Raw genomic sequence first — 15,733 nt, forward strand, 5'->3', positions numbered from 1 at the left:
TATCACATTGGGATATAACCTCCAAAGGTTTTACTGTGGTGATATTTTTAAAGAAAAAAGTCATGATGTCTGGCATATGCTTCTACCTTGAATCTCTACAATATCTGCTTCTTCTGGTGAAGACACAAAGGACTGCTTGTAAGAGGCAGCAGGATCGTATCAGGGAATTTCACTTTAAGTTACTTTGAATAAAACTAACCAAGGTCATCCACTGCTTCGAGGGCCATCGCCAGTTGTCTTGACTTTTGTCCCTCTACTGAACTTTAATGACTCTGGAAGAGAGAGTGAGGCTGATTTGTGCAACTCTGCCTCACTTAAATCCAATTCATACGTAAGTCAAGACATCACCCCATGGTGTCATTGGTCCTCTTTGAAAATGAAGGACAAACAACAAAAACAAAACAGACCAGTGGGAACTGTCTAGGAAAATAATCATTCACTCCTAGAGAAAAATGATGAAGCTTCAGAAACAGCTCTTGTGCTATGGACATTCTGGACACCCTGAGGAAATGCTCACACAAAACGTGATGTCACTTTGATGTCACAGGAGCAGGGAGGGAGCTGCCATTTCCATTTCCCTCGGCCATGTGGATGAGCTCTAATGGATCAGACCAGCTGGGTGCTCTAATCTGGTCCAAGTCACAGCTGTCCAGATCCAGTTGTCTCGAGGAAAGGGGGTCAGCAAGGAGATGAGCACAAAAGGGCTAATGAGGGGTCTCTCTGGCTTCCCACCTTGCTGACAGTGTGGTGCTGGAACTTAGCTGGGCACACTATTCCAGACCCAAGAGAATCTGGAATTGATGGGGAGGCCCAGAGGGGTGCATCAAAATGTCATTCCACTATCATGGAGGAATCATCTAAAACACTTATTCTCAAAATTGTTATAGAAAGAAAAAAACAAGTGATGTCAACTCCTTGGATTTTACTGAATTCTAAAAGGTAGTTAACATAATTCCCCCTCTTCTCTTCTCCTGCCAAGGTCTCTTATTGAGGATTTGAGCCTGCCAGTGTCTTAAAACAAAGAAGGCTATATGCTGTCAGGACTATGCTAAGACATTGGCAGCCGAAGAAGGTTTTTCCCTTTGCCAGAATTGTCCTTGTGTGGTCCCCTGCGACGGAGGATAATTGGAAGGGCCAGAGGAGACCAGATTTTCATGAAACATTGATTGCATGTCTATACAAACCACAGAAAGCACACTGATAGGTATGTATCCAAGCAGGAGGAATTAATATGACAGCAATGCCAAGCAACAATTAAGTTTTTAATGCTTTTTGTAATTGAATAATGAGGTGCAAAAGACCAAGAGTAGAAGGGCATTTTCCAACATGACCTCCCACTCTTTGCCTTTGCTCCACCAATCTCAGCCCCAAGCAAATATCTATGTATGTATGTATAGATAAAGATATCTATATAGATACAGATATAGATATAATTGATGCAGACATTACAGAGAACTCAACACATTAGTAATATCAACTTGAAAAAAATACATAATATTTCTCTTTACACACATTTTTCCTCACCCCTCCCTAAACCATTCCAACCTGTTAAATTTAGTTTAGTTCTTCATCCTACCAGCAAATGACCATTCACGCAGCTCGTGGCCCCCTTCTCCATCCAGAGGTACTGTGGAACACGATTACCAAGGTGGAAGAGGTAATGCCGTGATGGTGGGAAAATGCTGACTCCGTCTTAAATACAACGGAAAACCACTGTCCTTTTGTTCCCCTTTCATTTTCACAGTGTTGCTCCCAGGAATAACAAGGCAATTCAATGGGATATATTACTCCACATTTTGCTCTTCTCCCAGAATGTCAATAGTCTGATTCCTGGAGCTTGTCATCCTAGATTTTGGAGTATAATCTAAGACACATATTAAAAAGAAATCAAATATATCAGCATTCCTATATAGCAACAACAAAGAGAAATACCTTTAAAATAACTACAAAATGGATACAATATCAGAATCAATCTTCCAAGAAATAATCAAGAATTATATAATATAATCACAAAACCCTCTTTAAAGAAATTAAGACAAATAGTTGGATGGATATTCCCTGATCATGATTGGGCTATGCCAATGTATCAAAAATTATTATGCTACCTAAATTAATTTATAGATTTATTACTATGCTACTATTAAAACTACCAAAAGGATACTTTATGTAGCAGAATACTGGGCATATAGTAAGTGCTTAATAAATGCTCCATCTATCTACTGGTCAGTCAATCTATCTAGAGATAGACAAAATAATATCAAAATTGAGTTGTAGGAATAAAATGTAAAGAATCTTAAGGGAAACAATGGGGGGAAAAGAGAAGAATGAAGGGGGAATAGCACTTCTAGACCTCATTATAAAGCCATAATCATCAAAATTATTTGGAACCAGCCAAAAGAGAGAAAAATGGATGAGTAGAACAGTCTAGATAAACAAGAATGAGAAACAATTAAATTCAATAATCTCAAGGACATAAGCTATTTAAGTAAAGACTTCCTATTTGATGAGAACTGCTGGGAGAACTAGAAAGCAGATAGCCCAAAAGTAGGTATAGATAAGCAACTTACACTGTATAGTACAATAGGTTCCAAATGGATACCCAACTTAAATACAAAAGAGCTCAATATTAAAAAGCTGAAGGAAAATCATTGGAGGTATCTTTCACAACTGTAAGTAGTGGGAGGATTCTTAACTAAGCAAGGGATATAAGAGATCATAAAAGAGAAAAGGCAGTTTTGATTTTATGGAATTAAAAAGCTTTGGCATGAACAAAATCCATGCAGCTAGCATAAGGAAGGAAATTGTTGATAGGGAAAAATCTTTGTCTCGAATCTCTCAAAAGGGGCTGCTCTCTAACCAATATAGGGAATTGATGTAGATTTATAAGACCAAGACCACTGATCAGAAAATAAGTACTCGACACATATGAACGGTCCTCAAAAGAAGGGCAAGCTATTAACTATTAATTATGAAATATTTTTAAACACGTAAATACTGTGGGCACCCAGCAAGAAACAGGGGCCAGACCAGTGCCCAGGCAGTGCAGCATCCAAGTAGCCCCACACCTAAGAGACACAGGAGTTTCTGAAGAATGCAGGTCCAATGCTTAGCCACCACATCCAGGACCAAGCAGAGGTTGCCCACATCATCCAAGGATAAGGGAGGGTGGCAATAGAACCTGACCCAAGTACAAAGCCCCAATCCAGAAACTGAGGCTGGAGATAGAAGTAAAAGGAAGAAAATGATAATGAAGGAATATTATGGACTTCAAGAAACCCAAGAGGTAAATCCAGATATATAGAACAGGATGAGTAAATAAGAAACAGAATAGGTAAGTGGAGTGTGGGTTGGGGTATTCTCATGGGAGAAATCCAGGAACCAGGACAGGGGTGGTGGATAGATACTGTTCAGGTAAAGATCAATAAAGAAAAAACAAAAGCAATTTCATTCCTGAAGTATGCAACAGATCCCTGGAGACATCCCAAGTCTACCACAGGAACATGATATAGGAACAAGAGACCTCAGTTACCCAGGTGTCTGTGAAGGCTCTCTCTTTCAAAATCAGAACAGTTAATAATTTCTTGACTTGCTTTAATGAGAATTCCATCCTTCAGAAGGTGAAGGAAAGACAAAGGGACATTCTATTTTAGACATGATCCTCACTAACATGGAGGCCCTGGTTGCTAGGGTGGAAATTATGGGGAATTGGGTAAAAAGGGCCCCTTCTTCTTAGAGTATATGATAGAAAATGAGAAGCAGAGGGAGTACGGGGAGATGGCACCGGACGTGGAGGCAGGAAGACCTTGGTTCAAAACCCACTTCATACAAACAGAAAAGTGAAGAGCCTTAAGGCCGTGTCATAAGAAACTGGGTATGTGTAGCCTAGAGAAGAAAGGGCTCACAGGAGCCATGATATGTATTTGGCTGTCCTATGGAGGTGCATCAGACTTGTTCTATTTCATATTAGAAGGCAGGACAAGGAATGGTGAATGGAAGTTGTAAGAAGGCATATTTAGGTGTGACGTCAAAAAACCTTCTTTAGAATAAGAGCTGTCCAGAGAGGAGTGAGCTCCCCCTTCTTAGAGGTCTTCAAGCAAAGGTTGGAAGACCACTTGAAGTTCAAGTATGTTATATAGGGGGTTCTCCTCAGGTACAGCTTGAAACGAACTAGACGGGCACTGAGGTCCTTTCTACCTCTAAAATCCTGTGATTCTGCAACTGGGAAATGGCTGAACATACAGCAGTATATGGATCCAATGTGATTTTACTGCACTGTAAGAAACGGTAAAAATAAATGACTGAACAAGTTGTGGTATATGGTTGTGACAGAATACTGCCATGCAATAAGAAATGATGAGCTCAATGATGTTGGAAAGACTTGCACGCAATGGTGAAAAGTGAAGTGAGCAGAATCAAAAGAACATTGTATACAGCAGGGGTGGGGAACTTGTGGCCTTCTAGGTCCTTGGGTGCAGCCTTTTGACTGAGTCTAACTTTTACAAAACAAATCCTTCTATTAAGGGGATTTGTTCCGTGAAGTTTGGATTCAGTCAAAGGGCCACACTTGAGGACCCCACTCCTGGTATACAGTAACAGAAATATTGTTTTAAGAACAACTTTGAGTGACTAGGTCATTTTGACTATTATAAACACACAAATGAAAAATAAAGGACATATGAAGAAAGACACTATCTGCATCCAGAGAAAGAACTAGCAAATAGAAGTACATATAGAATAATTGTACATATACATATATATGAATGTGCATATGTATACATACATACATATATATATGTATGTATATATTTTATATGCACCTATTTGTGTCTAATGGTTGCCATATTTAGGGTAGGGCAGGGGGGAGGGAAGAAAAAAGAAGAAAAAGAAATTTACATGATAACTTTATTGTATATTTAAGAAGGGAAAAAAAGAAAAAAATGGTAAATATGAGGAATTTGGAAAACTATGGGAAGAACACAGAACAAAGAGAAGAACACGTACAATGACTACAATAAGGTCATTGATGACAACAATATAAAGTACTTGGACTATGAAGTCTTATAATGAACAAACTGAGTCTGAGAGAACTAATAACTCTTCTTAGTAGAGGTGGGGATGACAGATGGCAGAATGCTATATACATGTCATATGTATCTGCTGGATGCTGGCTTTTTTTAAATGTGTGATTGGAGTGGGGCGGGGGTAAGAGAAGATGACTGTGGTATAAACGCAAAAGGTAGGAATACAACTTCAAAAAGACAGGTACAAATTAAATAATTCTGAGGTATTACCTCATACTCATAAAATTTGCAAAGATGAAAAAAGTGAATGTGGGATGGGGGGGGTGCTGATGATAGTATTAGGAACTGGTCCAACCATGCTGAAACACAATTAGCCATTATATTAGAAAAGTTACTAAACTGTTCACACTCTTTGGTTCAGCAATCCAACTTCCAGGCTCATGCCACAATTAAGCCAACAGCAAAAACAAAGGCATCAGACATACCAAAATATTCACAGCAGCATGGCTTAAAGTGGAAAAAAAAACTAGAAAGCAATTATCAGCCTAATGATTGGGAATGGCTTAATAAATCTTAGTATATCAATACAGTTCAATTTAATAAGCATTTATTAAGCACCTAATATATACAAGGCACTGTGCTAGGCACTGAGGATCCAGATACAAAAATGAAACCATCTCTGCTCTCCAAGAGCTTACTTTCAACTGGAGTATTATTATAATGTATATAACGGAAAATATGATGAATTTGAAGAAACACAGGGAGACTAGTATGAACTGATGCAGAGAAAAGAAATTAAACCCAAAGAATATTTACAACAACTATAATAACAGCAATGAAGACAGCAATTTAAAGGCAACAGGATTCGGGTAAAAGATAATGGACATTGTTGTTTCCAAATGATTAAAGAAGAAACAAATCCTTCCTCTCTTTTAACAAACAGTAAACTACAAAAGGTAAAAGTTATTAGAACTGTTAGTTTTAATCACTACATTAAAACCATTTTGATTAATGTTTTAATAACTTACAATGACAAGAGATTGCTTATTGGCATGTTAATGAAATGCCAAAACAAAATGTATCAAAATTTCATAAGAAATAAAATCTCAACATAAAAAAAAATCAAATCTTCAGAAAACCTTGGATTTCCTATGAAATATTTCATTTAAGAGACACAGGAAGTTACAAGAGACGATAGCTACCATGATGCAGGCCTTCAGCTTTCCTCAGTTTGGGTGCTCCACACGAGGGAAGCCGGCCTCTGGAGGTGCTGGCAGTGAGGACCCTGGTACCTGCAAATCAGTGAACAAGAGTTACAAATTCACAGTAAATTAAAAGCCTCACTTCTTTCCTCTCCCAGAGGTGGGGTTCTGGGGGTGAGTCCCTGGTTACTCAAATATCATCAATGTTCATAAGCTTAAATTCCATTCCCTAAGAAGGAGGACGCGAGGGGGAAGAAGGGAAATAACTTATTATTTTACACACCTCCCAAAAAGTATGTTTTGTAGTCATTGTACTGTTCTCTTTGTTCTGTGTTCTTCCCATAGTTTTCCAAGGTCCTCATATTTACCATGTTTTTCTTTTTTTCTTCTAAATATACAATAAAATTATCATGTAAATTTCTTTTTTTTTCTTTTTTTCTTCCCTCCCCTCTGCCCTACCCTAAAGATGGTGACCATTAGACACAAATAGGTGTATATATATCATATATATACATACATGTGTATGTATGTATACATACACATGTATGTATATATGCAATTATTCTATATGTACTTCTATTTACCAGTTCTTTCTTTGGATTCTAAGGTATATGCCTGACAGAGATGCAGTCCTGAAAAAGGTACATCGAGAAATTCCCCACATTTACTCACTGACATCTGTGTAGGTCAGAAGGCAAGAGTGTCAGAACTTGAAGGGCTTCAGCCAGACAAGGGGGGTAAGATTGACTTACTCAATCAGCCATCCCATTCTCCTTAAAGCAACCAACAAAATATTCTAGGCCTGACACCTGACAGGTCAAAGTATCTCCACTAAATTCATTAATCAATTAAAGGCATTAAACTAATGTATGCACCGTCACCGCCTATAGTTATCTATAAAATACCAAGCTAGTTAGGAACGCAGCATGGGAGTCTCAAAGACAGCAATACAATGACCCACGATGATTCTGAAGGATTTGTGATGAAAAATAATATCCAACTCCAGAGGAAAAACTGGTGGAGTCTGAATGCAGATCAAAGCATACTTTTTTAAAATTTTATTTTTCTTGAGGGTTTTTTTTGGTCTGTTTTCTTTTACAACATGACTAATATGGAAATATGTTTTGCACGACTGTACACGTATAATCTATATCAAATTGCTTGCCTTCTCAAGGAGGAGGAAGAGGAGGGAGGAGAGAACTTGGAATTCAAAATTTTAAAATTTGTTTTACATGTAATTTGAAAAAATAGAGTATTAAATACTTATAGAAAAAAATTTAATTTTAAGAAGGGAATGTACCCCAGGTACTGATGGGGATGTTGGTACCAACTCTACAGATGGACTTTTTTATATCAGGCTTTTATCATATATAGTAGGGATTTTTGGAAAGTGAGGGATAGGGTTAGTTTTGATCCCTGATAATACTAAATCCATGAAATATGAATTATGCTATAGCAGGATTATTTTGAAGAACGCTTAATAGTCGGAATCAGTTTTTGGTGGGGTTTTGGGGGCTGTATTCCCTTAAAACGGCACTAAGGAGATGAGGTCACTGCCAGCTTTTCTTTCTCAGTAACGAAAATGCTTCTTATAATTCCAAACCACATCCTGTGAATCAACAGCCATTTACTTAGCTCCCATTGCCTGCCAGGCACTGGCCAGAAGCTGACATCCTACTGGGGGAAGCGTCTCTGTGTGTGTAAGTGTGAATTTATGCACATACACACACACTATGTAAATACAAAATAGTACAAAGTAATTAATTACAAGGTAACTTGAGGGAGGAAGCATCAGCAGTATGGAGAATCAGCAAGGCTTCATGGAGGAAGCATTTCTAGAGTTAATCTTTGAAAGAAGCAATGGGTTCTAAGAAGCAAGGGTGAAGAGGCCTGCATTTCAGACACGAGGGCGGTCTGGACAAAGGCAGATAGATGGTAAATGGAATACAAGGTGTAAGGATCAGCAAGTAGATGAGAGTGGCCGGATTATGTCTTTACTCTTATTTGTGTGCTGCTAACTAAAGCTAGAGAAAATCATGGAACTGTGCTGACTGAATCCACCACAAATATAACCTATGAAATCTTACATGGGCTGTCGCTTCCCAAATCAATTCACTGTCTGCCCCACCTCAGCACAGAAGCTCTTCTAAATCTTTTCGTTGCTCCTTGGATCCTCCAGCATTTCAACTGAGGACATGACCTGAAGCCATTCACCAAGAGCTCCATCACCTCTCTTCCTTATCTCACATCACTCACACATTTTCCCCCATTATCTCCTCCACCCCTGTCTCACATAAAGAGATGGCCCTTCTCCTTGCCAAGGAAACCCATCTTGGTGCACAAGTGATCCCACTCCATCCTGTCTTCTTCAGCAGATTACTCCCTCTTTCTTCCCCCCTCTCATCAATCTTCAGTCTCTCCCTGTCTACAAAAATGCCTGTGTCTTCATCATCTTTAAAAAAAAAATAACCCTCTTCTGATCCAGCTATCCCTACTACCTTTTATCCTATTTCTCTCCCCTCTTTCATAGCTAGCCTCCTTGAGAAAGCCATATACAACTGATGCCTCCTCTTCCCCTTATTTCACTCCCTTCTAAACTCTCTGTAGTCAGCTTCCAACCTACTATCTCCAAAATGACTAATGATCTAAGGGCTTCTACTCATTCTTCATCCTTCCTGACCTTTGATACCACTGATCATCAGGTATGGACACTGGATACTGCTGGATAATACTCTCTTCTCTCTAGGCTTTCATGACATTGCTGTCTCCTGGTTCCCCTCTTCCAGGTCTGACCATTATTTAATCTTCCTCTGGGCCATGCCCACTAACAGCAGGCATCCCACAAAACCCTATCCTGGGCCCTCTTCTCTTCTCCTTCTATACCATCTTACATGGCGATTTCATCAGCTCCTAAACATTCAATTATATTATCTATGCAAATGATTTTCAGCTTTGGTCTCTCTCCTGAGTTCCAGGCACACAGGAACCAGATGTCCCAGAGGCATCTCAAACTCAACATGTCCAAAACTGAACTGACTAGCTTTGTCCCCCACCTTAAACCTCCTCAATTCCCGACTTTTCTACTGCTGTTGAGGTCCCTCCCCATCCTGACAGTCACCCAAGCTCATCACCTTGGTGTCATCCTCAACGCCTCGCTCACCTTCCCACCACTTGGCCAAGCCTCATCATTCCTACCTTCATATTTCCAGTCTTCTTATACTTTACACCCTTGTACATCCTGGCTAATTGCTCTTCTTTGAATCCAACGTTCTGTCTCTTGACTTTGTCTTATCAAGAATGCTCTCCCTCCTTCTCTGCCTCCTCCTTTTCATCTCCTGACTCTTCCCAGGCTTCCTTCAAGACTCAGCTCAGATGCCATATCTGGCCACTGGACCCAGATGCATATAGTGAAGGAGCTGCCCACTAGGGACCAAACTTCCAGCTGGACAACACTCCTTTCTTTCTCTTTCTTTTTTTCTTTCTTTTCTCTCTCTCTCTCTCTCTCTCTCTCTCTCTCTCTCTCTCTCTCTCTCTCTCTCTCTCTCTCTCTCTCTCTTTCTTTCTTTCTCTTTTTTTTTCTTGTTTTCTTTTTTTCTCTTGAAGACCAGCCTTAACCCCAAATCACTCTGACCTCAGACCAAGCCCTTCTTGATCACACTGTTTGGGCCCTGATTGACTCAGAATGAATGTAAAAAACAATTGTTTCTGTTTTTGCCAGAAACCCCGAGGGTCTTCCCCTCCCAGATCTATTTTTTTTTGAAGAGGCCATTCTTTGCCTCATTTTTTATTAAGCCTTAATCACTGAATGGGCATTGCCTCAGTCAAAGTGAGTCCTGTTACAGACATTAGCTGCATCCTTGGCCATCTCCAGTATCTGAAACCACATGGCCACTGGACCCAGATGATTCAAGAGAGAAAGTGAGGCTGCTGACTTTGCACAGCCCTCCCTCACTTAAATCCAATTCACTGGCATGTCACGGAATCACCTCCCTGATGTCACGGTCCGATTCAAGAACAAAGGACAAACAGCAGCAGATGCCACCCTCTGCATCCCTCCAGACTCTGCTTCTAGCTTTCCTTCATCGACACTATGCCCTATACAGGTACCTTCCTCCCCTTCTGTGTGTTGTCTTTTCTCACTGGGCATAACTCTTTGGGGGTAGGAATTATCTTTATTTGTGCTTGTATTTGTGAATCCAGTGCTTACAGTGAATGCTTAATAAATGCTTGCTGTCTTACCTCCCAGGAGGCCTTTTCTAGTCCTGCCCCCTCCTGCTAGTGCCTTCTCTCTGAGATTTTTGTAGTTCAGTCATTTCAGTAGAGTCCAACTCTTTGTGACTCCTATGGGTTTTGGGGTTTTTTTAGGGTTTTTTTGTTTTTGTTTTTTTTTTGGTAAAGATACTGGAATGCTTTGCCATTTCCTTCTCTAGCTCATTTTACAAAACACGTTCAACTTGTGAATTATGTCAGGGAATTATTTCCTAGATGGTAGATCTGAAGACAGGTGTAACTATTAACTTCACTATTTGCAACAATCTATTTGCAAAATACAATATAGAGCTTAGCACTGTGCCTGGCATATAGTAGGTGCTTAATAAATGTTGATTGACCGATCGACTGATATTGAATTGACTAGTACCTACCAGGTTCTGCATTCATTTCAGCGTGAGTACTTACTGCACTAATGCAGAATATATGTTTACATGGTAGGATATTTCCTGAGCAACATGGGCCCAAAAATCTATTGCCTGGAAGCCAACATTCTGGCACTGAGGAGTTTCCAGTTAATGAACAGTAGTAATTGTTTGGAAAGCTCTATGAACTAAAAACAGATGCAACACACCGAGCTTGACAGACTCTTCTAAACTGGCCCGTTGGCCTCAAAACCTGCCCAGGAAAGCTCGACAAAGAAGTATGAGAGAAACCTGTGAAGGCTACAGCTGTACCTGACGCAAGGCCATACTGGGGCTGTGTAGCCCAAAAGCAGCCAGAGATGGAATGCAAGATTCTGAAATGATTTTTTTTTCTTTCTTTACCAGTCTAGAATTTCAAACTAAAGAATTAATACATCCATAGAGAAAAGGGGGAAAAACAGTAAGAACAGAACTTTTTTGAGATATTTTTATATACATTTTTGACCCCCATTTCTCTGGAATAAAACTGGTTTATAGTGACTGCCTGCTTTGGATTTTAGAATGCTGTTTTTGTCCATTGTTAAGACAAAAACTTTAAAATACCAAAACTTTTAGGCAGAAAGAGGAAAGGAATGAAAACAGACACCTATGCCTTCGATTCCTCTGACTTCAGGGAAGTGATTATAATTGAGTTCAGGCAAATGAACCTCTGTCTTGGAGAATTCCCATCTTTTCTGGTTTGCCTGTAGAATGTTCTTTTCATTAGAGACCTAACACCATGAGAATGTAATTGACATAACTCAAGTAACTTGAGTCAAGTAATCCTGATTTCCTCCTTGTATAACAAGGGATCTGTGATTTAGCCCGTTTGGGTTCTCCCTCTATAATCAGAGACCACAACAACTCTTTCGTGTTTTCAAGGGTTGCTATGACCCAAATGTTCATCCGCCTTCGGCCAAACTGGTGACCTTCTCCAAATGTGGCTCCATTGGTGTGCAGACAATTAACCTATAGTTTGTTACTGGCCCATATTAAAGTCTCAGCAGTTTGTTCTTCTGGAATGGCCTTCAAGATCCCAAGATGACCTCAACACCATGATGAGGCATCAGGTAGGACTGGCCAACTCAATAATCTGTGGCAACAGGAACCAAGTGTAACATGACCATCTGAAAATCAGTAATAATCCCAAAAGGCAGAGTAGCTAGTGCAGTGGATAGAGCACTGAGCCTGGAGTCAGGAAGCCTCATCTTCCTGAGTTCAAATCCAATCTTAGACACTTATTAGCTGTGCAACCCTGGGCAAGTCACTTAACCCTGTTTGCCTCAGTTTCCTCATCTGTAAAATGAGTTAGAGAAGGAAATGGCAAACCACTCTGGTGTCTTTGCCAAGAAAACCCCAAATGGGGTCATGAAGAGAAGGACATGACTGAAAAATGACTGAACAATAATACCGAAAGCATATTTTAGTCCACAGCTTCAACTGCTTATTCTATCAAACCTTTTACTAAAAATTAACTACACTACAATTGAGTGTCTCCTCCTCACTCTGCCTTTGGCTCAGGATCGAGTTAAGGTTCTTGTGATCGATGAAATGATGAAAAGATGGTCAGCAGGAAGACAAAAGCTCCCAAATAATCTTCATCTTAAACTGAGAATTGCTCTCAATTAATTACCAATTTAAAAGGAACGCAAGAGAAAAAGCAATGTAATACATAAAATTCAGCATTTCTTAAGCTGCTATCAGAGTACTAACGGACTCTTTGTTTGCAAATATTGCAGCTGAATTTTAACACTATTCCATATACACCTTTGAGGGGAATTATTAGGAGTTAGGTTCTTGGCAGAGAGAGATTCAGCTCTAAAACTGCATGGGGAAGCATATGCAGCAGGGTTGCTATCACTGAGAGGCCAAGGGAACCTCTCATCCACAGTCCTGAGCTGTTTTCTTGTCAGAGGAAGAGCTTCTCTCTACTACTGGGTTTTAAAACGTTATTATTAAAATGTTAAAATATTCATTTTTTTTTCTTTTTTTTCAGTCCAGTCTACAACAAACTACTACAGCCCTGGAGGGAGGAGTAAGTAGATTTGAGTTCTAATCCTTGATCAGTCACTGGTTGGACATGTGGCCTTTGACAAGTCACAGCATCTCTGGCCTCAATCCCCTCACCTGTTAAATAAAGAGTGGGCCTCAATTTTAAAAAACAGAATGCCTCTATGAATTTATCCAGAAACTGTTATTTTAACATTCTGTCATACATTAAGTGAGAGGGAGAGAAAAATTCTCTGCATTATGAGGTATGCTCTCATTCTAAAAAAAACTTTATATACTGAGTTTTGAACTGATAAAATCTATAATTTAGGAAATAAATTCATTTTATGTCAAATAAAAAAACTTATTGAATTGTAAGAACAATACAAAAGTACATAAAGTACATAAGAACGTACTTTAAGTAATAGCATTTAACACTAGGAAGAGCAGTGTCTCAGGATCAAAGCGTGCTATCTTAAACGAGTAACTCACTCTGATATGAGGAGCTCTTTCTTTTGGGACACAGTTTCCGGATACAACTAACTCTGAGCCTCTTCACCATTGTGTTTAATACCAAAACAAGGCCAGAACTGGCAGAGCTTTCATTTTTTCCATTAAGGGAAGGTCACTCACCAGTGTGATCAGGTTAGCATTATAATGGCTACCCAGCTTAACAAATGGAATATAGTTCTTCTTAGACTTGTCATCTACCCTTTAATGGGGAAAATCAAAGCAAAATTGAGTCAGAATGATCAATTACAGCATTTTCTAAAGTTCAAAATATAAAAATGATCAAATGTAACAGCATCTAAATATTATTTACTGTTTGGTTCTCAGACTACTTATCACACACAGAGATCTGACGTATACCTTTTACTACAGTCATTTTCCAGGCCTATATAATTCATATATGCTGCTTTATTTATCACAACATGCCAACATCTCACTAAAGACATGCAAATAATCAAAGCCATCATCCTCTTTTCTTACGACAATTGCCCTCCAATCTAGGTGAAAGAACTAAGCTCTCCTCCCACCCTCTTTGAGACTGTTAGCTATGTTTAGACTTTGAGACTGTATGACTCTTTGCTCAGGTCTCGGATGAGCTTTGTTTATTTGTGCTCCTGATGTCTTAAATAATTATGTAACATGAGGACCCTCATGGCACAACTCAAGCCTCGTTCTGGTGATGTTTCAAAAGCCTGCTGCCAAAATATTCAATATGGCGGAACATACAGAGACTGACAAAGTATTTGAAAATATGTTTTTAAGTAGAATGTTTGACTGTGCTTATCCCACTCCTACCTGTAAGTGTAAGCTGCTAGAATACGCCTCACCCTGAATTTACACTGCAAGCAAAGCTGGAAATACTGTGTAGGAATCACCATGCTGGGATTCTTTGTGCAATCCATACTGATGCTGTTGGGAACTCCAAAGGTGGCTAGATAAACTGTTCTGATCTGACTCATTCCACTATCTGGGAAACAGCCAAGAAGAGAGGTTTGGCTGGGTTTTTCAATCTTTTCACTATCGGCTTTTGGTGGCTTCATTTTGACCACTTTAGAATCCCTAGTTTTAGGATTAGCATTGACATTCTGTTCACAAAAGAAAATGTTAACGGGACTATTGATCAGAGAAGGATAAAAAAAAATAACCTCTCTTATTATAAGAATATCAGCCATAGAATAATTTTTATGCTTTTTTTTGTTTCTTTTTTAATAGTCTTCCAGTAGAAGGGAATTAAAATTAATGAAGAAATTCTAGCGTTGAGATTCATTTGCAAAAATATCAAAAGAATGAGCATGTAATTCATGCTAGCTATCATCCACAAAGCGTTCCATTTTCAGGTTCAAGAACTCTGAATTCCCTCTCTTTTTTGTGAAATTCCTGATCACAATCTTTTATCTTTCCCTATTCCTCATAAACTTATTCTTCAAACTCACTGTGCCCTCCAGCCCCTTGGTAATATCCTAGGCCAACAGCTCAACTCTGGCTACACTCTCTCTTCTTGGTGAACCAGATCAAATCTACCTTACCTTCTTCTCTTGAATCTCCTGCTCTCTTATTCTATCAACTATCATCCCTTGCCAAACCGCAACCCTGGATTATTCCTACCATCTTGCCTCTTCAGAACAGCGGTGACTGGGTCCACTAAAATTTATTTTGGCTAATCTCAAATGGGCCCTCACTACATACAGCAAAGCAAGCCTGTTGCTGTTGTTCAGTCGTGTCCCACTGTTCGATGACCCCCATATGTGGTTTTCTTGGCAAAGATACTGGAATGGTTTGCCTTTTCATTCCCCAGTAGATGAAGGCAAACAGAGGTACATGACTTTCCCAGGGTCACACAGCTAGCAAGCGTCTAAGGCCGAATCTAACTCTTCCTGACTCTAGGCTTAGCGCTCTATCCACTGAGCCACCTAGCAGCCCCCTACTCTATCTCATTCACCACAGCACCTGTTCCGAAACTTTTCTTCTCTCCTTAAGATTCCCAACTTTCTGACAATACTGAGGCTCTTCTGTTCACTAAGGTCAACTCTCCTATGTGTACCCTTGATACCATTCCCTTCATCTTCTCCAGAAGACTGCACAACCCTCTAGTCTTTTATCTACTGGCTCTTTCCCTGCTGCCAACAAATATACCCAAAGTTGTCAGTGTCCTTAAAAAACACTCACTAGATCCTACAATGCCTGCCAAACGTAGTCCTATATCTCTTCTCCCTGTCTCAGCTAAACTCCTTGGGAAAAAAAAGATGCCTCTATTTCCCTTCTTCTCACTTCTAAGCTTCTTTCTTTATTTTTCATAATTTCCACTCCATTACTTAGTTAGAGATATTTTATCAGTTGT

General features: G+C 39.5%; 1 protein-coding gene across 1 annotated transcript in view; it reads right to left on the reverse strand.

Annotated features, from left to right (window-relative positions):
• Window positions 1-1,640: 1,640 nt before the first annotated feature.
• The window catches only part of CDKL2 (cyclin dependent kinase like 2), a 42,232-nt gene continuing 28,139 nt past the window's right edge, over window positions 1,641-15,733 (reverse strand). The window contains 5 exon segments of the mRNA XM_027854501.1: window positions 1,641-1,864; window positions 6,224-6,313; window positions 11,504-11,627; window positions 13,519-13,597; window positions 14,191-14,480. Of these exon segments, the coding sequence (XP_027710302.1) occupies window positions 1,641-1,864; window positions 6,224-6,313; window positions 11,504-11,627; window positions 13,519-13,597; window positions 14,191-14,480 (807 nt within the window).

This window comes from Vombatus ursinus, unplaced genomic scaffold (genome assembly GCF_900497805.2).
Source record: "Vombatus ursinus unplaced genomic scaffold, bare-nosed wombat genome assembly UNPS02010461.1, whole genome shotgun sequence".
NCBI classification, from domain to species: Eukaryota; Metazoa; Chordata; class Mammalia; order Diprotodontia; family Vombatidae; genus Vombatus; species Vombatus ursinus.